The sequence below is a fragment of the Aphelocoma coerulescens genome, chromosome 4 (assembly GCF_041296385.1).
Source record: "Aphelocoma coerulescens isolate FSJ_1873_10779 chromosome 4, UR_Acoe_1.0, whole genome shotgun sequence".
Lineage (NCBI taxonomy): Eukaryota > Metazoa > Chordata > Aves > Passeriformes > Corvidae > Aphelocoma > Aphelocoma coerulescens.
In genome coordinates, this window is record NC_091017.1 from 48,860,215 (window position 1) to 48,885,848 (window position 25,634).

At 36.5% G+C, this 25,634-nt stretch overlaps 1 protein-coding gene across 25 annotated transcripts in view; it reads right to left on the reverse strand.

The window, feature by feature from the left end:
- Positions 1-2,342: 2,342 nt before the first annotated feature.
- Positions 2,343-25,634, reverse strand: part of PCM1 (pericentriolar material 1) — a 44,047-nt gene continuing 20,755 nt past the window's right edge. For 9 of the 25 annotated variants that reach the window (XM_069013940.1, XM_069013957.1, XM_069013951.1 and 6 more), the window contains 25 exons: positions 24,865-24,999; positions 23,830-24,020; positions 22,455-22,652; positions 21,329-21,551; positions 21,059-21,204; positions 19,960-20,150; positions 18,608-18,791; positions 17,595-17,953; positions 16,911-17,069; positions 16,101-16,157; positions 14,741-14,913; positions 14,532-14,660; positions 13,829-13,949; positions 13,385-13,522; positions 12,994-13,127; positions 11,790-11,924; positions 11,056-11,253; positions 8,723-8,782; positions 7,366-7,504; positions 6,530-6,675; positions 5,544-5,619; positions 4,341-4,591; positions 4,083-4,175; positions 3,845-3,968; positions 2,343-2,670 (listed from right to left, as the gene is read on the reverse strand). In XM_069013940.1, the coding sequence (XP_068870041.1) occupies positions 2,645-2,670; positions 3,845-3,968; positions 4,083-4,175; positions 4,341-4,591; positions 5,544-5,619; positions 6,530-6,675; positions 7,366-7,504; positions 8,723-8,782; positions 11,056-11,253; positions 11,790-11,924; positions 12,994-13,127; positions 13,385-13,522; positions 13,829-13,949; positions 14,532-14,660; positions 14,741-14,913; positions 16,101-16,157; positions 16,911-17,069; positions 17,595-17,953; positions 18,608-18,791; positions 19,960-20,150; positions 21,059-21,204; positions 21,329-21,551; positions 22,455-22,652; positions 23,830-24,020; positions 24,865-24,999 (3,786 nt within the window). In that variant the 3' untranslated portion in view covers positions 2,343-2,644. Of the gene's footprint in view, positions 2,671-3,844; positions 3,969-4,082; positions 4,176-4,340; positions 4,592-5,543; positions 5,620-6,529; positions 6,676-7,365; positions 7,505-8,722; positions 8,783-11,055; positions 11,254-11,789; positions 11,925-12,993; positions 13,128-13,384; positions 13,523-13,828; positions 13,950-14,531; positions 14,661-14,740; positions 14,914-16,100; positions 16,158-16,910; positions 17,070-17,594; positions 17,954-18,607; positions 18,792-19,959; positions 20,151-21,058; positions 21,205-21,328; positions 21,552-22,454; positions 22,653-23,829; positions 24,021-24,864; positions 25,000-25,634 lie in introns of those variants that run through there. The other 16 variants (XM_069013945.1, XM_069013961.1, XM_069013966.1 and 13 more) reach the window with 9 other exon arrangements.

Below are 25,634 nucleotides of genomic sequence, written 5' to 3' on the forward strand. Positions count from 1 at the left end.
GCACTGGACAGTACAATGTAATGTTTCATTTTGGTCCAGAACAGTAAGGGAGCAAGCAACGTATCAAGCACAAGACTTTGCTTCTCCCATCTCACTCCCACACTCCCCAATGTTCTTTTATAGCAAGAAACAAATTCTACTTGAACTGAACTACATGAGTAGGACTGGCATTAGGCATAAGTGAGAGTTTAACTTCTTCAACAGTTCTACTATGTGAGAAGGGATAAGGAAAGTAGACTAGAAGGGCACAAACCAAAACACAGGAGCTTCCCTCTGAATGTTAGGAAACACTTCACTGTAAGGGTGACTGAGCACTGGCACAGGTCTCCCACCATGAAGATACTCAAAAGCCACCTGGGGAAACAGGCCCTGTTGAAGCAAGATAACCTCCCAAGATCCCTGCTGACCATTCCATGATGAAAAGGTAGAGAGAAAGTATGACCAAAGAAATACCATTTCAACACATTTTTCATGTAAACATACTGTTGGTTTTGACTGAGGTAATTTTCTTTTCAGTAGCTGGTGTGGGGCTGTTTTGAATCTTTGCTGAAAAGTGTTGATAACACAGAGATGTTTTCATTACTGCTGAGCAGCACTTGCACAGGGTCCAGGACTTTCCTGCTAATCAGCCCTTCCCTCCAGTGAGGAGGCTGGGGGTGCACAAAGAGTTAGGAGGGGACACCACCAGGACAGCTGCCCCACACTGACCAAAGGGCTATTCCACACCATATGGCATCATGCTCAGCCTATAAAGCTCAAAGAAGAAGGAATGGGGGACAGTTGGAGTGATGGCATTTGTTTTCCCAGGTCCTTGTTATGCATCATGGAGCCCTGTTTTCCTGGAGATGGCCAAACACCTGCTTGCCATTTTGCTTTGCTTGCATGTGTAGCTTTTGCTTTACCTCTTAATTTGTCTTTCTTTCAACTATGAATTATATTGCTTTCACTCTTCCACCTCCCTCTCTGATCCCATTGGTTGGGGAGTGAGCAACCAGATGCTTTGGGTGCTCAGTTGCTGGCTGGGGTTAAGCCCACCATTCCAGGGCAAGAATTCAGGAATGGTGTGTGCTTATGCTCTCTCTTGAGTTTAGAGTTTAAATGATTCAACATAGAAACTAGCCTTTGTGTCAAATCTGCACGCATAATCTCACTCTATTAAAAACGTCCGCTTTTAGGTCTGAGTGATTCTTGGGCTAAATTAGTAATTAAAACTTTGATTGTTTCAGTTTCACAGGTTTGCCTTTGTCACAACATAGTTCCTTGGTCCTCAAAATGGTAAAGTTGTTTTCTGCATACAGCAGTAGCACCAGTTTAAAGCCTGCAGAGTAACTAAACAGTCTTCAAACTTTTTGCTACTCTACTTTCATCCTTGGACATGAGAGGCATGTGACCATAATCTGCCCTTTCAAAATTTATTCATAAAACCTAGAGACACTCCAAACAAACTAGAAAAACATTACAGAAGAATTACATTCTCATTTTATTTAAACTTCAAGCAGATTTAGGCTTCACCATCGCTATACTGTCACCCACAGTATATAGCCATATTATCATACTAACCTCAAAAGCAACACAATCCTGAATTAAAGATGACCAGTGCTTTTTAACTACTTTCAGAAAAGCCTTGTGTTTAAGGTAAACAGGATCTTTATAATGCAGCAGGTCTGCTGAATAAGCTACTTCTAGCTCAGTTTTATGACTTAGTGTTATTATCAACTCTGATCTGAAAAACTGAACAAAATTTTCCCATCTGCTTTTCTGTAATTCTAATTCCACCTTTACCATGAGACTCCAGGAAGTGCTGACTTCAATGTTTTTTAAAAACATTAACTTAATTGTAGTTTCCTAAATTTCATTATAAAGTCAAACACTTTAGGAACAGATTCTACAGACTTTCAATTGCAGCAATTTTAAGTGTTACCTGTGAAAGGGATACCAACATTTTCAGACAGGCTTAATCCTTTGAACATCAAAAGGATTCAAGAAATGCAGAAAAATAAAGCTGGTTTCTGCAGTTAACTATAAACCCAGGGTATTCAATTTCACCTCAGATAAATGTGCTGAGAGAAACGAAATCCAAAGGCCATGAACAGAAACTTTTTTTGTTACAAACCAGCTATACTCTAGGCTATAAAGGGAACATGGAGGTATGTACTGTGTCTAGACCTTGTATTTGTAGAAGATGCAAAAACCTGGAGAACTTCTTGTCCCAGGAAAACGAGCAGTGTTTGTTTTAAGAGAAGTAACAAACTGCTACAAGCATGCCAACAAGTCAGTTAACTTCCAGCAACAACCTCAGCATACCAGTGTGTAAGCCTAAGAAAATTTTTCAAAAGAGAAAATTTACAGACAAGTCCAAACTTTATTTAAAACTACCATTTTGAACAATTTTAAAATTACCAAACAAGTCACAATAAAAAATTAAGACAGAAAAAGAACAGTGCAGCAAAACTGAACAGAAGTGGATTCAGTTCCAGCTGTTTAAACTGCCACAGGCAGAAGATCACATACCTATCCCTAAGAGGCAGTGTGTTAAAAATTTTACATTTTTATACACTTCCAGAATTCTGGGAAATTACTGCTGATCTTCCATATGCATTTGTATACGCAGAATTTATAAATGCAGATTATCTTCAGGTTATTCTTATGCATTTTGAGCTCCAAAAGTTTCTGTAAAATAATAAAAAAATCATTGTCTAACATCTACAAGGCATCAAACAGCTCCTGACTGCATTTCAACTCCTATTACAACCTCACAAGCATTTCTGAGGCATGGCTTACTTGAACAGCTACAGCCATCTGCCCCTACACAGGTTAAGAATAGCTTAGAGCTAGCTACAACTTTGGTGTGGCATGGTATTCTCAGTCAGACTGTTCCCACAGCAGGCCTGCGCATCAGTATCCCCCAAATGGGCACAACAGACTTGTGCTGGCATAGCTGTGACAAGCAGAAAGCGGACAGGCAGTGAATGAAACGGAAGGAAGATGCACCTTCCTTCACACTGTGTGCTGGAAAAAAATCTGTGCTGCCATTGCAAATGCATTAAAAAAAAATAGCAGGTTCATCAGCTTATATTGTTCTTGAGGACTCAGAACGAGGTACACTAGCAGAAAACTGCTACTATCAGAATACCCAGTTCATGCCTTTATATATGCCATTACTGTACACTCCACTGGAGAATTACAAGTCTAACAACAAAATAGAAGTCTCTAATACTGTAATTTTGTCACAGTATTATAGTAAAAAAATTGAAATATTTCCTCTGACCTTCATTAATTTTTCATATCTGCATAAAAAATATTTAATGAAAGTGAAAAATTTTACTGCTTTCAAGCACACTGGAACTTTTTTCTACTTCATAGTATAATTTATATGAAGAATAATTTCTTTCTCCCTGAGGAGATATTTACTATTCTGAAGAGTCTCTTGAACGCTTCTATCACAAAAACCACTGAGCAGTCTGTCAGAAAATTATACTGAGCATTATTAAATCTGATAATAGCAATTATAATTTACAGTATTATTAAACCCAAGTTTGTGTAACAAGAAACAAAAATACTACTCCATTTGAATAAGTTTCAAAACCATTATGTTGTGACATGAACTTTAAAGATGTTATTTTTAATGTCTTTATCAGCCACAGAATCTTAACAAAGTAAATAGAAGGGACATGGACAGCAAAATAAAATCCCTTCGTATCAACACATTTTCAAATGCATGATAACAAAATCCAGTATTTTTACACCATCCTGATAACTGCTTACTTCAATCAGCGATATTTAAATTCTAGCATTCCAGAGTGTTTTCCCTATTTGTGTGCAGAATACAGAAAATAATCTTTACCAGGTTCTTTCAATGTTTGGGCATCTCCTACTAATTCTTGATCTTGAACTCCACCTCCATCCAGTAATTCATCAGACAAGCTGTTGGTTTGGGCCTCCATCTCCATTTTCTTCATTAAGTCTGTCTTTGTAACAGAAAAAGCAAATCTCAAAATAATGGATAATTCTTACTGCTGGGTTACAAAGACATTTAGGGTATGCACTTCTGAACAACACCACCACAAATAATAGCAAAATACCTCTGAATACACAGCAAGTTTGAGGGGCAAGTCTTCAACTTTCACAAAGTCATCTTCATCAGATTTTTGACTTACATTTCCAGAACCAGGTTCCTGTTAATAAAAATGGTATTAAACTATTAAAAGTACATAAAAAACCCAATGTGCATATCAAATTTGCAGATGGAAACAAAACAAGACTGCAAACCAGAAATAACAATGAAATAGAAAAAAAGCTTCTCATTTCTCTTGGATATATCTTAACTGAAATATACACACATATTCATTCACTAGCACAGGTGACTCTGTATCAGGGCTGCCAGCCATGGAGCTTTCAGAACTTGCACCAGATTTGTTTTCTGCACACGTAGTATCTGGTGTTTGAGTTTCATTCACTGCTAAAGATGAGCTTGATTCTTCTGTTTTCACAGTGGCTGTTACAAAGGATTCTGGGGTATTGACTGTTAAAGCTGGTGTATTCTCCATGACACTGAGGTAATGAGGCACAATTGTAGCCACATCTTGTTCACCTAAAACCACAGAATTACATTTTAACTAGGCAGAGATAGTAAAAGATTCTGAACATACAAAAATGCCACATTATTATTATTCTTTTTAAAATTATGATCCAAAGCTACAAACGAGTACTGAAAGTGAATTATAGTGTCTCAGACCAACACAAAGCTGGACTGAAGTACAACATCATATTTATACTCTTACACACTTAAGTATAAGCAATTTATCACATGAGAGTATGTGACTCGATTTCTGACTCAAAAGTTTTTAAAAAAACACACAAAAACCAGAACTAAGTGACCTACTATAAAATAATTATTCTAGGTATGAGGAGATGTAATACAGAACAATAAATTCCTTACTATTTTGCCACTCTAATACTGATTTTTAGTCTACAAAAAAAGACCAAGAACTAAACTAGTGTTTGCAACAGAAAAACACAGGGAAGATGATAGTAACAAGTTACACTAGAAATAACATTCCTACAACCCAGTAGTGCTTCCTTCTTTTGATGAAAATAATTTCTTGGTTCTTAATCAGTTACAACATTACTCACAAAAAAAAAAATAAACTATAAAGTGATTTCAATAACTAGTAAAATAGTAGCAGAAAAAAAAAGGAGTAGACAAATCTAAACATCACAACAGAGACATATTAATTTTGATACAGTTGTCAAGCAGCAAGCCAAGAGCTGCAACAATCAGCTAAAATTCTTGCTCATGTCAAGCATCAAAATTACATCCACCTAAGATTATTCCTTCCATGTTTCCTCTTTAAAAGGTTTGCTGTGTCAATATCAACACAGATATATCCAGGCAACTGATAAAGTTCCATAAAAAAGAGTACAGTAAATTTGATCATCTTTCTCTTTGTTACATGTATCACATGCACTGTCCAAGATAATTCTCACAACATGCAAAGTCATATGGAAGTGTTAGTCTCTCAGTTACTGCATAAAGGGCTCACCTTTAACACTGACAGATTCTTGTTCAGATGACAAAATCTCACTGGTTTTTGCCTTACTCAATTCTTGGTTTGAAGTCTATTGGGGAAGGTAGAAATGAGTTAAAACAAAATTTTACTGATCAGCTTAATATCTTATTGGCTAATTTACTAACTAGAAAGAGACTGTACACTTGCTCCATTATTTTCACTGGTTTGAAATAAAGACAGCAAGTTCCTATTTGCCAGCTAGTCAGCAACAGTTTACAAAACCATTAACACTGATATGCATGTTTTATCTGAACATTTTCTCTTCACTAAAGTAGTTCCCAGGTAAACTCTTTGGTTCAACTTAAAAGATCTACTGTTTTAGCCTTTAAAGTAAAATGTTCCAATTACATCCTTGACTAATGTTAATACTTGCTGAACAAACCAAAGTTTCAAGAGATTGTCAATCTCATTTAATATGTAAAGAACTGGCAATTCTCCAAAACCAAGTCACACAGATTTAAATGTTTTTAAGAAAACTAACAGTGAAACGACAATCATACCCATTAACATTTCACCATTGTCCCAGAAATAATTATCACATGATAAGGGAGGAAAAACAAAAGACATGCTAGAATACATTCACTCATTGGGAGTGAATGACTCCCAATTAGAACTTAATCTCAGCAAACACAGAGAAAGAACTAGTTAAAGGTTTAAAATTATGCTTTTTGAAAGTTTAACTTCTCACTTGCAGCTTAATATTTTTTCTCTCTCATGGCAGATGTAAACATTAGTTTTGTCTCTATCCATCCATTCTGGCATCAGATGTAATAAACTCAGGGGAGGAATGCCACATTTTGCATGTAGCAGTTATTGGTATCATGCAATTTCTTCTATTATTCTTTTACCTTCAATAGTATGAAAACAGTGCAACAAGGAAAACTGAGGTACATATAAGTATGTACCGAAAAGCTGTGCACTGGCATTGGTTTGTTCTGCTTTTACAATTTTGGTGGTACCTGTTCATTTTCAGTTGTTTCACTGTTGGCTTGTAGTGATGTTTGCACATCAACAGGTCCTTCTTCAAATTCTATTTCTTCATCTTCATTCTCATCTTCTCCACTGCCATAGTTAGTCAGAGCTTGGGTTTCTGCTTTTGATAAACCTAAACGCAGATCAATGTAAAACCACCTCTGAATTGCCAAATCCTGCTGGGGAATTTACTGCAATGTATACTCTTTACTTCAAAACATTCTTTAAGATTAAGATACAGTAATGACTTAACTTTCAAAGATCTATGTGCTTAATATCAGCTATATTATGAACAAACACCCCTGTGTTGGTGTGAAATGTCAAAGTTACTAAACAAGTTGGTGCAAAGAATGTAAATGGTAAAGGAATCAAAGCCAGAAGTAGTTGGAGTAAGACAAAAAACAGGACAAAAAAAAATTAATAAATATATGCAAGCTTTACTTTAAAGTAAAAGCAAATTTAAAAAAGCCACATTATTTAAATTAAAAACTGCATAAAATTTCCACAGGTTTCACATCATTCAGGTTAAAGGCTGAGAAACTTCAAGTTAGGCTGAGACAGGATATATAACTTAAAGAAACTGGTTCTAATATATTTTTACAGACCTACTGATTATGAAAAAAATTAGCTCCTCTAATTGGAATATTTAACCCTTGACATAACACTAGGAAATACTACAAAACTTTCACTGACAAAGGACTGACTATAAAATCTGTGAGAGAAGGTGTTACACAGCACTACTTCATGCAAATCCTGTTGTAAAATTAGCTGGTCAAAACTGCAGTGGAAGCACTGAATAATGAACTATATAAAAGTGCCTTACTGATTGCCACTGGACCGCTTTCACTTTCCTCATCTTCCTCTTGATCAGATGCATCAGACCTAATACTCTCAGGCACTCCATTACCTGCACACATTTCTGAGTCCGGTACTTGTTTAGCAGTTTCAGTCTCATCCTTGTCCTAGGAAAACATGGAATACTGTGCAATTTCATGCTTATCTAAAGACTAAGCTAAGGTTTCTGCTTAAAGGAGTAACTTGTTTCTCAAAAGCAAAAACATATCTACTAAAATTCTGTTTAAGTAGTCCTTAAGGCCTTGAAATCAATACAGCAGAACAATACTCCTAAAACAGAGCATCAGAACTTCCTGTAAGAGATCATGCACTGTTCAGACACAGCTTTCAAGAACCTCATAACTACTGAGTATTTCATTATCTGGAAAGGTTGACATTGATCAGCATGCTAGGTTAAAAAAATTCTTCAAATTAGATTTGTCATTATCAAGAAGACAGACACACCTGCATTATCACCTTCCAGCAACTTCCCTGCTCCTCCTAAATAAGAAGTAAAAATATTCCTAACTGCAGCTTCTCATTTCTTTAGCATTATCTCCTCAGTCTCTCTGCTGAATGATTTGCTAAATATGCTGAGTGAGAAAATTCTGCTCTTCCTATACAAACCTCAAGTAAAGCCCTGAGTTTGGCTCCAAATCTTGAAAGGACTCTTCTACACTACAGCAACCACAACAAGTGGTACACAACTTCCCACTTTTACTTCCAAAGCAGTGTGACATGCGACAGAAGCTCTAAGCACTAGAAGAAAGTACTGACTCCACTCCCACACATGCCCACTCCTATACCTATGGCCATTTAGGAAAGCAATCAACATTCTCCTTGGTGTATATATACCTGTATCGTTGCCTGGAGAAAGCTGAACATTCCAGCAGACCATACAAAACTTCATACACAACACATTTCCCCAAACAATGTTATCAATGGTTTCCAAAACCAACTTGAAAAGGGCCAAATTCTGAGTACTAAAATTTCATACTCAGAGCACAGGCAGGCTTGGACTCTGAGACCTCAAACACCACATGTCCTGATTCAGAACATCTACCTTCTTCCTAAGATGGAAAGTAAACCAACTTATTCCATACCATTAAAAAGAAAACATTAACTGCTAAAAATAGTAAAGCTGTCCATAGAAACAGAAATTCTAATTTACTTTATTACTTTGATAAAGTAAATCACTGAAAATAACAGAAAGGAGATTAATAAATTTCTAAAGATTGGAAAAAGGGCTGCTTACAGGTACTTGATTCCTATGACAGACAACAGTAAGACTAAGCGAGCTACAAAATTATCTGAGGAATAAAGACAGTTGAAAGGCATACACGTACTTTGTCCTCATCGACATCTTCAACAGATGAACAAACATCCACCTGGAGACCTTTCTTTGCCTAGAAGAAGCACAAACTGTCCTCAATTCCAAACTGAAATAACTTGCAATTACTGAGTTAAACTAGGACTTCATGAAAGCCAGCCTGAAATGCTAATCTTACTAAGAATTGCTATCTTAAAACAGCAGTAAGCCAAAGGGACTTTTGTACACACAAATGTCTTCAAAATTTCAGAGTTGCAAAGCATTAAAAAAAGTGTGCTAACCCTTTTTATTTAAACAATTATGTTTATATTGTGCTATGCTACAGTCTGTGGTTGAATCACATTTAGCATATAGAATTAGACACATCATGGCAGGGGGGCTGAAACTAGATGATCTTTAAGGTCCTTTCCAACCCAAACCATTCTATGATTCTAACTCTGATCAATACAAAGAGCTGTGCTTTTCAGCAGTTACTTTAGTGGACTCAGGAGAGCCAGAAATTGGAGCAAGATCAAATATGCCTGCATCAGGATTCCAGAGTGGAGCACTGTGAGAAGACCATATAGAGATAATTGTGCAGGTCTGTACAAATGGTCTGGCTCATCTCTGGCTTTGTTGAATCTGAACCTCTGCCACAACGAGACAAACACTGACCTCAACCCTAACACTCTGCCTTCCAGGAGAGAAGAAATGCTGAATCTGGGCTGGCTCCATGCTTTCGCACAGCAGGTATAACCAACTCTTTATGTAACAAATGCCCAACGGGCAACTTCAGACAAAACAGGAAGTCATGTTCAACTCTTTCTGGATTCAGAGGGCTCCTCTGGCCTCTTTACAAGGCACTCCACAGTCTCCCTCATATTCCTCAATAGCCATGCTATTGATATATCTAAATCGAATTATCTTGAAATATAGCTGATGGTACACCTAAAAATACTTATGGGACTTTACAGATGACAGGTTCAACAATATCTTCTCTTGACATTTAAAAATGAGTTAAGGGTTTGCTTTGGTATTTGTGTTTCTAGAAGAAAGCCAAAAGGACACTGAAATCATAACTACATGAACATGATCTGGCTTATTGCTTGTCTTGCAAACAGATCATAGAACTTGAAAAAAAGCAGCTGTGCTCCCAATAAAAGCAGTTCTAAAATTAATAATGTAAATGATGTGAAACCTAGCCAAAACTTCCTTTTTAGAGCAAGAATGTCATACAGCCTCAAATATTTCTGAAAACTTTACATATATTTTACACACCAAGCCGAGAAAGTGATTCTTTCTGCACATGCCAACAAACCAACTATATGACAACTTCAGAGGACTTACTCCAATTTGTTAAAGATGATGCCTAACTAAGCTACTGCAAGGAAACCAGCAGCAAACTTTCAAGAGATAATGAACTGGGACCCCCCATATGTCAAAATATTTAGCTGGGTGTAGTGGGGACATGCAAAACCAACACACTGGGATAGAGTTAAATTTCTTTACAGTAGATAGTATGAGGCTGAACACAGGGTCGATAGTACAGTGATGTTTTCATTGCTGCCAAACAGCATTCCACAGAGTCAAGACCTTTTTTGCTCCTTAACCCACCCCAAAAGCAAGGGGTCTGAGAGTGCACAGCACTTGGAAGAGGACACAGCCAGGGAAGATGATCCTCACTGACCCACTGACTCCACACCATATGGCATCATATCAGCATACAAAGCTGGGGCAAAGGGCAAGGAAGGGGGAGAGATCCAAAGTGATGGTGTCTGACATCCCGAGTCACCATTACATGTGATGGAGCCCTGCTTTCCTAGAGGTGGCTGAACACCTGCCTGCCCAGGGGAAGTGGTGAATGAATCCTTTGTTTTGCTCTGCTTGCATGTGTGGCTTTTGCTTTACCAATTCAACTGTCTTTATCTTGACCCAGGAGCTTTCTCCATTTTACCTTTCTGATAGTCTCCCCATCCCACAGAGGAAATTGAATGGCTGTCTGAGGCTCAGCTGCCTACTGGGGTGAAACCACAACAAGTACTCGATTGCCCCAGATGTTACCACTATTTCAACACTTGTCTATTCCTTCCTATGTTCATATATAACCCTTAAAACATTTCCTCTGAATTATGAACAAACTCTATACAATTAGATATCTGTAACAGATACTCATCTGTAACACAGGACTTGCCCTTACTGAAGAAAACCAGTTCACACTCCTACACAAGCAATACTGTGATTACACAGTAATAGCTGGTCACATAAATAAACATATATAAGACATGAAATAAGGTAATCAAACTAGTTTAGAAAACACATATTTAGAAATCACAGTAAAGCTAAATTTTTCAAAAATAAAATAAAACAAACCTCTTTAGCATAAGACTGCATTACTTCAGTAGTTTCTATTTTTCGTTTACATCTCTGCTTTACAGAAATACTGTTGTTGTCCAAGTCTTGCATGAGTTTAAAAAAGGCTAATTCATTAAATAACACTTCAGAGATCTCCACAAGAAGATCCTCCCCACAGTCTTTTAATTTTCTACCAGCAAATTTTGCCAGTGAATCCTGTGAAGAGAAATAATTCTTCAGTTTCTGAAACAGGCTTTCAAGCTTCAAAGACTAAGTATTTTTCATATTTCTAATAACTCAAAATTAGTTATGTATATAATATCACATATTTTTAAAAAAAGTTTTAGTGTCTTAAACAGATTTTACATGGAATCTCTAGTCACATAACACAGAACTTAATAAACTCATGATTTAAACTCCATGCTTGTAGGGAAAAAAAAAAAAAGAAAGAAAAAGTGCAGACTGCTGATTTTCAGGAATTTACTCAGGATGTCCATGAAAAGCATGACCAGAGCTCTCCTTGAAGACAGCCACTGGCCAGAGATATACCTCTCACTACCTGGCTGTGACAGAAAAGATGTTTTGTGTGCAGTAAATAATTAGTTAAAGGTAATACCTCATCACCATATCAAAGCTGAGGGAGAATAGCAGCTATGCTACTCAAGGTGTAAAATACAACTTCAGAGAAGCTGATTTATCTGTTGCTCATTAGCAACTTGAGTGTTGCAAAACAGCACTGAAAAACTACTAACCTGAAGTATACTGCCAAGCTGCTTGTGAAAGAACTTCACAAATTCTTTACTTTCATCATTTTGCTGCGTAAGAGTTAAGACCATACGTCTTACTGATGTCAGTAATTGAGAAGAGCATACTTCATCCATGTGTTCCTACACAAGTATCACAGAATGAGCTTTGTTACACTTCAAAACAAAAACTAGCTATCAACCCAAATACAAAAATTAATTTATTAAGAAAACACCTCTCCACTGAGAGAACAACACTCCACAAAAAGGTCCTAATCAATCTCACGAACACCGTATTTCATTAATGACTGATTGGTCACAACACACAAAGATTTATCACAGTCTTCTAATACATGAGTACTTTGCATCTTATAATGTTTGGCCAAACTAAGCAGCTTCATATATTGTTGCTGTGTACACAAGTGTATTAGAGCATATATTAAGATATCTACTGTTACATGCAGCCTTAAAATTGCAAACAAAACACAAGTCTTCAGGCACTGTGACTGGCATGTCAGCAATATACAGTTTTTAAACTTAGTATCAACCAAATACCTTATTAGACAAACCTAAGCTTATACACTGTGCATACTATAAAAGGGAACAGAGAGGTGGCTTAAGCATCTTACAACTCAATCTTCTCTGCTCTCCAACCTTGCAAAGGAGGAATTGTGACTATTTCTCCTTCTTTAAAGAAGTACGTTTCTTCTCTGTAGTCACAGACTACAGGTGAAAAAGCTCTCAACAACTTTAGAGATATTTGTAAACAAGAGAAAATAATGCTAAAAATCAATTACTCAGAGGTGTTCTTCAAAAATACCCTATTACTGTATATGTAACAGTTTTAATTAGTGATCTCAGCTCTGTCTGCTAAAAGGCAGCAAATATTTCAGAAGTCCATTGTCAAACATTTCTATATTAAATTCTGTCAGCTCCAAAACAAGCAACCTCTATTCTTTTTGATGTCAAGTCCACCAGCCCTGTGAAATCTAGAAACCTCACCATTTATTTCTCCTATTAAAACTACACAGAATCTTTCTGTGGGAACATTTAATTCTTACTTCATCTTCAGCAGAGTCTGCAACTGAACGTGTATTTATTGGCAGCTGTTTCTAAGAGGCAAGTTTAAATTTTAAATAAGGTTCTCTCTGTGCTATTACACAAGTCCCTTTCTTATTCTTCTACTTCACACCATAGTGTAAAGAGCCCTTACCTTCAGAAAAGGAATGACCTCTTTCATAATTGCTTTAATCTGCCGGTCAAGCTGCTGAGTATCTATACGAGGACATGGAACTGCAGAAACATCACCTGACTGCAGCACAGACTGACACTCACCAGTACCTGGACCTCGTTTTAATTAAAAAAAAAAAAAAAAGAAAGAAAAAAAAGTAGTACATTTAATACAGTCAACATTACTATTAAAGAAATACCACTTTCAAAAACATATTTTCTTTTTTAAAAAACAAATCTTATTTCCTTAAGTATGTAAATATCCTTTCAAACTTTGCTAAGTTTTCAATATAAATAAAGAGGAAAGCAATTTAGCTTGATAGTTATAATAATTATTTTCTAAAACTAAGCAAAATATGTGTATATGTGCATACCTTCTAATTTAGCAGTAGAAGCACCCTGAAAATTACTAGAGCAGCCCTCAGAGTCAAGGGTACTTTCAGCTTCAACTTTCATACGCTCATATTCCCTCATCCAAGACAAAGCTTTATCTAAGTGAATCACTGTGTTGCCTATATTTAGAATAAAAACACTTTTTAATCTATATAAAAAGTTTTCAATTGATAGACAAATAAACAATGATAAAAACGAATTCAAGGCCACAAGTTTTGAAATCTACATGTAACTAGTTATAATATTTTACTACACACTTTGATAAACTCAAAGTGTTTCACAATTAGCTAATTTATTTATGTTTTGTCTTACAAAACGTGACTACACACTAAAAATCAAGTAACAGCATACTAAAGTGCAGACAATGGCAGGCATTTTGGGCAGGAGGAAGTAACACTTAAAACACTAAGTCACATCATTCTCACCAAGGTCATCAGTGGCGAAGGGTTCAAAATTTGAAGACGTAGACATAGTACTCCCATTGTCTGCATCATGTTGTTCACAATCTTGACATGCTTCTGTAGAAAAGTTCTTGCCAAAAGTTTCCTAAAAAATACCAGACAACTGAATACAAAGAAGGAACACACCATACTCTCACAGATGCGAGAACAAGCCAGCAATTCTCTTCAGTGACATGATGTGGTATCAGGACTTGTGACCAGGCTGCCTGACTGCAGAACAACCCCACTTTCAGGCCATAAACCCAGTAGGTCAATCTACCACACTTGCTTCAAATACTTCTAGTACAAAACATGTAAGAAACTGTCCAGAGGTGTAAGCGATTTCTTAAATACAAAAAAGCAAAAATTTTTGGAGAATCTTGTGATCTTGCCCTGAGCTTACTCAGAAGAGGATTTTGGCTCTTTCTGAATGTATAAGCTTCCAATTTACATCCCTCCCCAGGTTCCACTCATCCCTGACACATCATTCATTTGCAGTACCAAGAATCCTACCATAATTTATCACTCTTGCATTGATTCTCTTGCCGCTAGCTGTTTAGAAAAGTCTGTGTAAGTCAATACTAATTTTAGCAAAATTCAATCCTTAGTATTTCAGTAGACAAGCATGCATGTGTGCAAACTGAAATACAGGAAAAGCTGTCAGTAGCTTCTGAATTTGAAAACTTACATCATCTGTAGAGGCAAGGCTTTCACTGGGAGTGAGCTCAGAATTTGATGCCACCCATGTTGCAGAATTCAGTGATTTTGCAGACTTCCCTTTTTCATTTTTCTCAGATAAATGCCTGGTCACTATATCCTGGAAAAGATAAACGATGCTGTAAAAAAAGATCTAAAGTTTGCTTGATTCATATACAAAATCAAAAATTCTGTGCATACCTGTAAAGCATAAAGAGCCCTTTGCCTCAGATAATCTGTATTTAGCAGCTGAAGCGCATGGAAAAGTTCAATAAGAAAGTGGGGACGAGACTCATTTTGAGAAATAAGTGTTGCCACTTCAGAATAAATTGTGTCTCGCAAAGCTTCAAACATAGAAAGATCACTACCAGTTTCTGTAGGAAAAAAAAAAAGGAACTTGTTAAGTCCTTGACAGGCATCCATTTGAAAGACAACTGCCTACCAGGTATGCAAGTTACAGGCATACAAATTATGTCTCAATCACTGCAGATTCCCTTATATAGCTGCTTTCATAAAGCTTACTGATTTGCTGAAGGGCAAACGTTCTTAAATTATACCTTTTGCAATCTTTAATATATGAAATACAATACAGAGCAACCGTAAAAATAATTTTCTTTACACTTCTGAACAATGCCTTTAGAAAGTATTCTTTATAAAAGAGAATATTGCATACACCACAATGACACTTTCAGAATAGGTATTCAACACTGAAAATGGAGTTTGAAGACATTTCAAGCAAGATAGCCAAAGGTCTCAAGTTTATATAATGCAAGTAGTCCACACTTTTGCAACACAAGCAGCATTAAGAAAGCTTTAGACCAAACTCAAGATAGCCACTCCTTCCCAAATATAAATGCTACATTCTCATATGTGCCTAGTATCACTCCCAAGTTCACATAAAACCTCCTACTCTTAAACCCTATTACATATGTATGAGAAGACAATGTGTTCCCTAATAAATCTCATATTCATTTGAAAATTAAGGATTATCCTTGCATCACAACAATTAAATTATTACATATATAATTTGGAAAGTGCTGAATGGAAACATAGTTAAATTTGGAAAACACCGTTTAACAGATGTGTATATGTTAGTATTCAAGTTAATGAAGTTATCAGCAATACAACAAACATTACTGTGCAATTTGATTATCTGCAAATAGTTTACCATTTTTTAAGCACAGGCAACTTTTTTCAACCTTTTAAAAGTTACCACAAATTGCTTCCTTCCCCCATTACTAATATGTAATAGCACCTTTTAAACATACTAAAAATGCCTACTGAAATTAGTTTTCTGATGTAGTATCTACCTCTGTATTTTCTATTTGTAATTTTTACTAATCAAGAACATGGTAAACACGTTCTCCACAACTGTAATTCAAAGTAGTTTGTAACACTGCATTTCATGCAAAGTTACTTCTTTTGTCTTGGTTATAGGGAAGGTGCTGCAATAGCACTGATCTTGAACATCTGCTAAACAGTGAGTTATAGGACCAAAGGTAAGAGAAGAAAAAAAAAAAAGTAATAGGATATTGTTGAAGCTAAGCAGTGAATGCATTACCTGGCGCTTCAATGCATGCATTTCTGTTAGACTGCTGCAGAATTCTCCTAGCATGCGCTGTAGGAAAGTGGGGATAGACAGTGATAAACACAAAAATGCGCACCAGAAATAAAGACAGGGTCTATACAAAACAGCAGGAGCAAGACTGCTCAGTTATCCAAACCACATCAGAGCTGCTTATTGTGCGAATGAGAACTTGACCAGTGAAGTTTACTATGTACACTAATAAACAGCTCTTTGTGTGGACACAGCTACGCTGGCAAAGCTTTATATTGTGCTACAACAACTAAAATTTCTGCATCTCTCAAACAAAAATACTGGCAGAACCAAAAAAGACACAGGAGAGAGAATTTTTATGATCTAGATACAAGAAAAGCAGTGCAGATGGCAAAAATGTAAGGGCTTATGTGATAAGACTGAATTTGAATGATATTTGATGAAGCTCATTTAAGCACGAATAGGAAGAAGACACATACACAGTACAGGATGTAGTTTAAACACTAAGCAAAGTTTCATCAGTTTTGCAGTTACTTTCCATAAAATCACCAACAAATGGGTGAGATTGGCTACAGTTTTGCTTGGTTTACAGTAACAGGTTTCTAAATTACTTTAATCAAGTACTTAATATACAGAAAACACCCCAAAGCAACCAACTTTTACAGCATCCTTAGAAACTAAAATGCAAAATCCACATGCTAAACATACAGTACTGTCTTCTGTCAAAACACGCTGCGTTTAAATAACACACTAACAACTAAGGTCCCTTACTCAGAAAAGTCACAAAATAATTAGAAATTCAGAAAAGAGTACCGGAAGACATTTCTGTAGATCTACTGTATTTAATTATTTTTTCCAATTGTTCTTGATTCCTTTTGCTGAACACCTTTGCATGAACCACATCATCAGAGTGTCTGCTTTTATTGTTCTTGCAGGGTTCACACACACTAGAAGCACTTGCACTTTCATAACCTAATGGGAGGAAATTAAAAGGAAGAAATAAAGAAAGAGCTTACAAAATGTTTTATTACTTTAAAAAGTTTTTTCAAGAGCACTCTTAAAGATGCAACATACTAATGATGCTTCCTAGCTTAAAATTCTCCTCTGTACACTGAAGCCATACAGTAGTACTAAATCCTCAGCAACCCCAACAGTATTACTATACTAACTAGTACAATCCCTCTCTTTTCAGAATTCAGAATTTTAATGAAGCATATTTTTCAGCAAATAATTCAGTTTGAACATGACAATGAAGAAGGTTCTCATTATTTCAAATCTGCATGTATGTGGATCCATTATGCTTTTAAATCATGGTATCTCAATTGGTTTTTTACTTTCTATTTACTGAAATACTAAAAAACCTTATGCAGTTGTACTATATAAAATGAACTCATTTCAATAACTTACTTTGATTATTATAGGTACCATTCTCTGGAACATAATGATTATAATCCAATCCAAGTCTGCCATGGTATCCAAGATTACTTTATAACCTACCAGTATTTTTAACTCTGCCTTTTAGCTGAGAAGAAGTCTTCCTTTTATTCTTTGATTTGGGCGTTTTATCTTTTGATGCCAGGCTTGCTTGAGCTGATGCTTTTCTGGATCTAAATGTTTTTGTCACAGTAGTTGGGTCTATTGGATCAGGCATGCTACTGAAACTCTCCAAAGACTCTTCATCAAACTCTCTTCTCCGGTTCATATCAGACTGATTTTTATGACTAGAAGCAATGTTTTGTACTGAAACTGCAAAACCTGCTTTCAGTTGAGACTGATCATCTTTTTTCATTTCTTGGCTATCATTAAGCCAAGTCGATCTTTTTTCCAATTCCTCTTCAGGTTGTCTGTGACTCCTTCTGTCAGAAAAAAAAAAGACACACAGATCAATCTCAATATATCATAACCTAATCTCTCAAATAGAAACATCATGTATTACCAGGTAAACAGTTTATCCATAATGCAATTTATCTGCCATTGTTACTTAGACATCAAATGAATACTGAAAAGTAAGTACTGCTAGAGAACCCTTCCAAATGGAAAACAAATGTTGCTGGTTTCAACATAAATATATTTATGCAGCTCCTGCTGTGCTTAAATACTACCATAGGACAAACCATTCCTTAAAGCAACATTCAGTACAATCTACAGTAGCACAAAAAAATAAGCATTCACTGAAAGGATATCCTCTAGTTATTCAAGCAACTCAAGTTTGAAAACTCCACAGAAACAAAATCTTCCTCCATTTACAGAAAGTGTTACAAAACTACTCCAAGACTATGTTTGATTTTAAAATGTTCATTCATGAAATTATACATTAATTAATAAATAGAAAAGTGGAACACTACTGAAAAAATGAAAAAAACTAAACTGGAAGCTACAAAAGTACAGGTCATATTGTAATTCTATGACAATAAATTCCCTCAATGAATCATGAATTCCCACAAGCCCCCGAAAAGCGAGGACAGAGAGGAAAAATTATTAAAGGAGAGCTGCACTTTGATATTAAATACCTTTGTTTTTCTGCTCCATTAGAGGAATTGCTTTCAAAGGGTTTGGGGAATGCCATATACTCAGTTTTCCCAGAAGTATTGTGATCTAGAGGATGTTGTTGCTCCTGCTGCTCACTGCTGTGTGGAGAAATATTGTGTGCAAAATCTCCAAAACCAGATGGGAACACTGGATTACAATTAATACCTACAAAGTAAACAAGAGAGTCAGAAGATCCTACCTCATTTATTTGTGTAATAAAATTAATATTTGAGACATACTGCATGGCAGCATGAAGTTACGAAGCAAAAATACAGTGGGCAAGTAAGCAAGAACTGTTTTCATCCTGAAAGCACTGTAAACAATCAGAATTTATCTTAAGTGCAGGTTTCAAACACTACTGGATACTACAATTCCATCAGTGGAGATGAAGGTCCTGCAAGAAGCCCCAGTGAAGAGCTCCTGAAAGTAAAAGTAAAAATAACAAAAGTTCCAAAAGAAGACAGAATCCTGTCTGCCTGAAGACCTTATCAATACTTCAACCACCATCAAATTGACAAGAAAATTCCAGAGGTTCAAGTACTCACAGAGCCAGAAAGGTCACAGATTCGTAATACTTAGATTTAGTCAGAATCTATGAAAGCGGCCAACTGAATGTAACTGTTCCTTTCAGCAGGTTCCATGTAATTTAAAGGATGTTCTCAAAGAGAAAACAGACTCTGCACTTTGAAAGCTCTAATCTAGGTCTATGCCTATTTCCTAGTTTCCTAAAAAGACTGAAGTATACAAAGACAGTTTTGCTTACTTTGAATTATACAGTAAAACAGCTACATTCTTTTCCTTCCAAATTCAACTGCAAAAGTAGATTTGAGAAAGAGATTAGGAATACTGTATCCACGTCAACAGTTACTGTATAACTCTGACGGGAACAAAAACTATTTAACATGCTCCATTTGCAGGCATTTTTAACAAATACGAGTGTTTGAGGTTCTCAGAAAACCAGAAATAATTACCAAGTGCCACCTTCCAATTACATGGCTCACTTAGAACATGATTTCAACTATGAAATGATTTCTGAAGGTATGTAAAAGCTTCTAACATTGCTTTTCACATATTGGATGACGAACATTTAAAACCTTAATTTCATGGAGTATTTTCAAGTATAACTAACTTCATATTGAGAGAGTCTTGCTCTTCATACTGAAGTAAAAATATACAATTATTCAGCAATAAATAGTAAACTTCTGCTTAAGACCATTTCAATATAAAGGAAAAGTAACAGAGTTTCATGAAGTTCACATTACAATTTCAATTAAATGAGGAAATGTAAATTTTTGAAATTCATATTATTTCTCACACCAATAGTAATACTCACCTGGAGCAAAGGAAGAAAAATTAGTAAATCCTGGAACACTGAAGAGGTTCACAGGTTGTGGAGGGAAGTTGAATGGACAGAAAACAGGAGATGGAGGTGGTGGTGCATTACTGCCTCTCTCCTTTCTCGATGGTTTCTCTTGACACTGTTGTTCTTGTTGCCGCATAAGATCACTTAACATTTGTTTCAACCTTGAAAATAAGAAAAAACGACGACTTGGGAAAAAAAAGAATTTTATGGGAAAATTGTAAATTTATATTCAAGTAATTTGAGTTTCGTATTATTTCACCTACACCATGTAACGTGTGTAAAGAACTGCTCTATTTAGCTAATAAAAAAAACCTCAAGACAAAAATTACTTATATTTAATCCCGAGTTGGTTTAAAATCAACTGCTCTGTAGTAGTGGTCATGCATACACAGGTTAAACATGCCTGCAAGAACAACAAAAAATTGACTAGATACTAAAGCAATAAGCAAGCTCAGAAGTTCAACAGAAACAATCAAATATACAAAGTATTTACAGAACTGAGGTTAAAATTAATTTAAAAAATTGTTTAAGAGGATAGCACCTATATACCACTTACCAAATACAAAACAGAGATGAAGAGCTTGAACTTTCATGCAATGAATTAAAATGACTATTACATCTTTATTCAAAAAAGATCATTGTTCAGAAGGCAAATGTAGTACATCCAAATGGAATGTAAGAAGCATAAATTCTAACTGAAAGCACTAAGAAAGGACAAAACTTTTTTACTGTCTATTACCATCAGAATCCAGAATCTTGCCAGGTAGTCTAGTGAAGAGCACAGACACAGAAGCATATTCAAAAATAACAATTGCAACAGATTTTTGCCAACTTTTGGTTCTCTTCAATGAGGACTACTAGAAAAGTACTTTTAAAGGTGTGAAAGAGGTGGTGGGGGAAAAAAAAGACAACCAGAAATGGTGCATACAATTTTAAAAGCTCATAATCAACTCAGAAGTTCAACAGTCTCATATTTAACCATTACCTGTAATCCTTTATTCACATAACCATGTTCCTGTTACTGAAGGATTTCAAATTCCACAGTTAAACACTAATACAATCAACAAACCTTTGGACATTATTCTGCTGCCAAGTCAGTTGCGTGTAACACTGGTTTAACTGATGCATAATAAGATGTATTTGTGAAGATGCAACGTTATTGGGCATCATACTGTAAGGGCCCGTAAGCAAAGTCTGTAGAAGGCAAGAGAGAGTCTGTGGAAAGAAGATACGTATAACAGTGACCAAATTACAAAAACCAGAAGCTATTGCTAGAAAGAGTTAGAAAGGGAATAAAAGGCAAAATAAGAACAGCAAAATAACTATTCTTCACATCTACCTGCTGATCCTGCATCAAAGTTTGACAAATGCTGACACTAAATTCATGCTGTTTCTTCAACTGATTGATCTGCTCTTGCCATTGTTCCTTTTCTTCCACATATGAAAGCTCAGACATCCACCGAAAATTTTCCTGACGCCGCATACTTATGTTTTGCTGTTGCCTGGCCTTAGACACTGGTCGATAATTCCCATCTGCTGAAAGAGGACGGCAGTTTTTCCATCTGGGTTGGGAAAAATTGAAGAATGATGACAACATTAGACAATTCAAACAACTAAATGATACTTCCATTATTCAAATTATGTTTAAGTTATACATCAGCAACTCACATGGCACAGGCCAGCTAACCACAAATGCCATTTTGTCATCCAACATGATCCTAAACAAATGGAAAATACAAGCCCCCAGCTGACTATTACTGTCAAAAAAGAAGGGCTAAGGATGCTTCTGGGTCTTGTTTCTAGTATTTTCCATTACTGCTGTATATATAATATGTACTCAATGGAAACAGAAGCCACCAACACAATACACTAACAGGGCGAGCCCCTGATAAGCCCACTGCCTACTAAAATTATTTTGGTATCAAAACCAGAAGAAATAACTGCAGATATAGACATTATTTTTAACACGGCATTTTCATTTCATCACACAAAGGTTATTAAGGAAGTCAATCAGGTAAACAAGAGTTAAAATTATTCACAATAATTAAGAAATAGCTTCCACAACTACAGAAGCCAGCAATTTAGACGGAAAAATTTCAGAGTTAGTTTAATTCTCTGAACCACTATTTTTGAAGAGACTGATCTGTATCACTGTAAAAATTTCAGACTAGTTATCTTTCAAGCTGATTAGAAATAAATGAGAGTATCACGAGCAGCTTGCCACAGAACTGGAGAGTTCAAAGGCAGACTTCTAATAAGACTGAAAACAGAAGAAATCACCAAATCAGTCATAGACATTGCAGCTATGAAGACTCAGACAAGAAATTGCCACTACACATACCTCCCTAACAAGCAGAAAGAAATTTTCCTTTGCTGTGAGGATGCCTTGTAGTTAATGCAATGCTTCCTCCCCCTCTTCCAAATACACTCAGACAAGCATTAGATCAACAAGTAATGCTACTAACCTATCTTTGTTTTCTTTAACAAAATAGGTATTTTCTGGTACGTTGTTATTGGGATAAACAGAGAAACTGTCATTCAAACTTGACGCGTCTTCTTCCTCTTCTTCTGCCTGACCAACTCCATCAGAGAGATAACCGTCTTCATCGCCATTTTCTTCCTCTAGAGCACACTGGGTAGAACCTCCCCAGGTAGCCATTGTCCTAGTGAACATCGCAGGGTCAGGGAGAAGAGGGGTGTTTGGAAAAGGAGTATTTTTTTTTCAAGTTTATGATGAATTATTAAAACAATCTGTTGACAATTTAAAGTCTATCAGCAATTAATCAATTTGCAACAAAAAGAACTAAACCATTCTGAACATGACCCTGCAGCATGACCACATGGCCAAGAAGGCCAATAGCATCCGGGCCTGTATCAGGAATAGCGTGGCCAGCAAGACCAGGGAAGTGATTCTTCCCCTGTACTTGGCAAACGTTAGTCCACACCTTGAGCACTGTGTCCAGTTCTGGGGCCCCTCAATTTAGGAAGGATGTTAACATGCTGGAGCATGTCCAGATATGGGCAACAAGGTTGGTGAAGGGTCTGGAACACAAGTCCTGTGAGGAGTGGCTGAGGGAGCTGGGGTTGTTTAGCCTGGAGAAAAGGAGATTTAGGGGGAGACCTTCTTGCTCTCTACAACTGCCTGAAAGAAGGGTGTAGTCAGGTGGGAGTTGGCCTCTTCTCCCAGGCAACCAGTGACAGGATGTGAAGACAGTCTTAAGATGAGCCATGGGAGGTTTAGGCTGGACACTGCAGAGAAGCTCTTCACAGCGTGACTGGGCATTGGAATGGGCTGCCCAGGGAGGTGGTGGAGTCACCATCCCTGGAGGCGTTTAAGAAAAGACTGGGTGTGGCACTCAGTGCCATGGTCCAGTTGGTAAGGTGGTGTCAGGTCATAGGCTGCACTTGATCTTCAAGGTCTTTTCCAACCCATTTGATTCTGTGATTCTCACAAATGCAAACTTGTATTCTACTTCTGATACTGGGAGAGAGAAATGAAATAACTTTCTGTTTTGGAAATATATTACTTTACTATGTTATAAATGGGGTAAAGATGAAAAAAAATTACTCTGATCATTTGGCGTTTTCCATGTATTTTCTTCTCCTTAGGTGATTTTTTCCCCCATTGGTAGAACAGGAGAGACTAAATATGCTGGGAAAACCTGTAAAACTGGCAAGTTGCTAAATAACAGTCCCTTCACAAGTCAAGAAATTAATTTCCTGCTCTGTTAAATCATCACATTTAGTGCTCAGATGAACACAGGAAACTGCCCCACCACTGACATCCCATTAAACAACAGAAGCACCCACTGATTAATACAGAATAACTTGTGCTCTTACTTTTCGGTCCTGCTCTGCTGTGGAGTACACTGAGCTTCTGACCCTTCACTTTTAACAGATGCAGCAACAGTAGATATTGTTTCTGCGAGCTCTCTCCTTCTCTGATCTTCAGCCATTAAAGCTTCAAGTTGCTTTCTTCTATGTCGCAATTCTTCTCTTAAAATCTCATGTCTTCTCATCTCAGACCATAACTGTTTGCAGTAAAACAGAAGAACTAGAATATAATGCTAGCATAATTTCCAAAAAGAGTAAGTAATATCCAGATCATTATTAAAGACAATTTCAGGGAAAAAGGTAAAGGAAGATGCAAAGATAAATCAGATTTCAACAAATACTTCCATTATTTTCTCCACGGATGACCTGCCTACAGTATACACTATCAAATGTTCATGGTAAAAATTCAGAATTAATTCAACTTTCACATTAATATTTGGCAACAAGTGGTATATTTGGGGGAAAATGTCTTGCCAGTTCAAGCCAGTATTTCCTTTGTCGCTGTTATCCCCAGAGAGACGGCGAAAATCACGACGTAAGTCCAAATCAGATGATATGACCAAAGCAGAGCTAAGACCACATTTAATGGAAAGCTCATCTTTTATAGTGTGGTTTGAAATAAAGAAATTACATGATTGGCCTATTCACCCACCACCTCTCAAGGTGACAGGTTGAGCGGTATAACGCCTGTCCATAAATATCATTTTCCATGTACCCCAAACAATATGCAGTTCTCGTAACAATTATGCAGCTGCCAAGTTTACTTTTCTCTAACTGCTTTCTCATGAGAGACTGCGTGAGAATGAAAGCTTCTCACAGGAAAACTGTGAGAAGCTTGTGAGAATCTGCGAGAAGCTCTCTACTAGCCTTTTAGTATCCACATTTCCTTCTTTCCAGAAATGAAACAAAGAAGTTCTACATGCTTTGTAAAGTAACTACTACTCCACTCCCCAGGCCAACTACTTAAAAATGTGTCCAGGCCACCTGAAACTTCTCCTTTTTAAACCCTTTTAAAGTCACTGTATATCAAGTATGAAATACCTCATTGCCTACTGGTATGGATTCATCACACTCAATTAAAGGCTTGCCAGCTGTGTTACAATCATTCATGGCTGGAGATGATGTTGCTTGTGAAGTCTGTCTATTTGCTGGGCAGTTACCCAGGCCAGCTGACAACTGAAAGAGGAAGCAAAATGGTAAAATAGAGTATATTAGCTTTCTAAAACTTACCTGCAGTTATAACCCAACACAGTTGAGGCTTTATGAGGATAGAAAATCAGTATCCTGGGAAAAGGATTTTTGAATCAAAGCTAAATATTTATTTCAAAACTTACCTAGGAATCAACAAAACTTAATTTATATATTATTATATAATGTTCTAGATGCACAGTATTGATAATTTACTGCTCACTTCACAGAAAGAAGTTAATCTTCAAAGAGCATGAGAGTCAGTAAAGCCCTGTAGAGTTAAGCTAAAATGCAACGAAGTGTTGATCATGCTTACAAGACACAGCATTGTTCCAAAATACCAGGAAATTACTATTAGGAGAAGTAAAGAAGCAGTGACTGACCAGCATGGAACAGACAAATTTCAGTCTAAAAATAAGACAGAAGGTTCTGTATCTTTGAAGACTCTATCAAGGCTTTTGAAGACAAACTACAGTGACACTAAGAGCATGATACAGCAACCACTGAGCAAGAACCATTGAGAAGTGAATGACGTAAGCAGAACTCTACGTCTAAAAGTCCACCTGCTTACAGTATGCAAGTATTAACAATTCTAACTTTTTTCCAATTTTCATAGGGAAAAA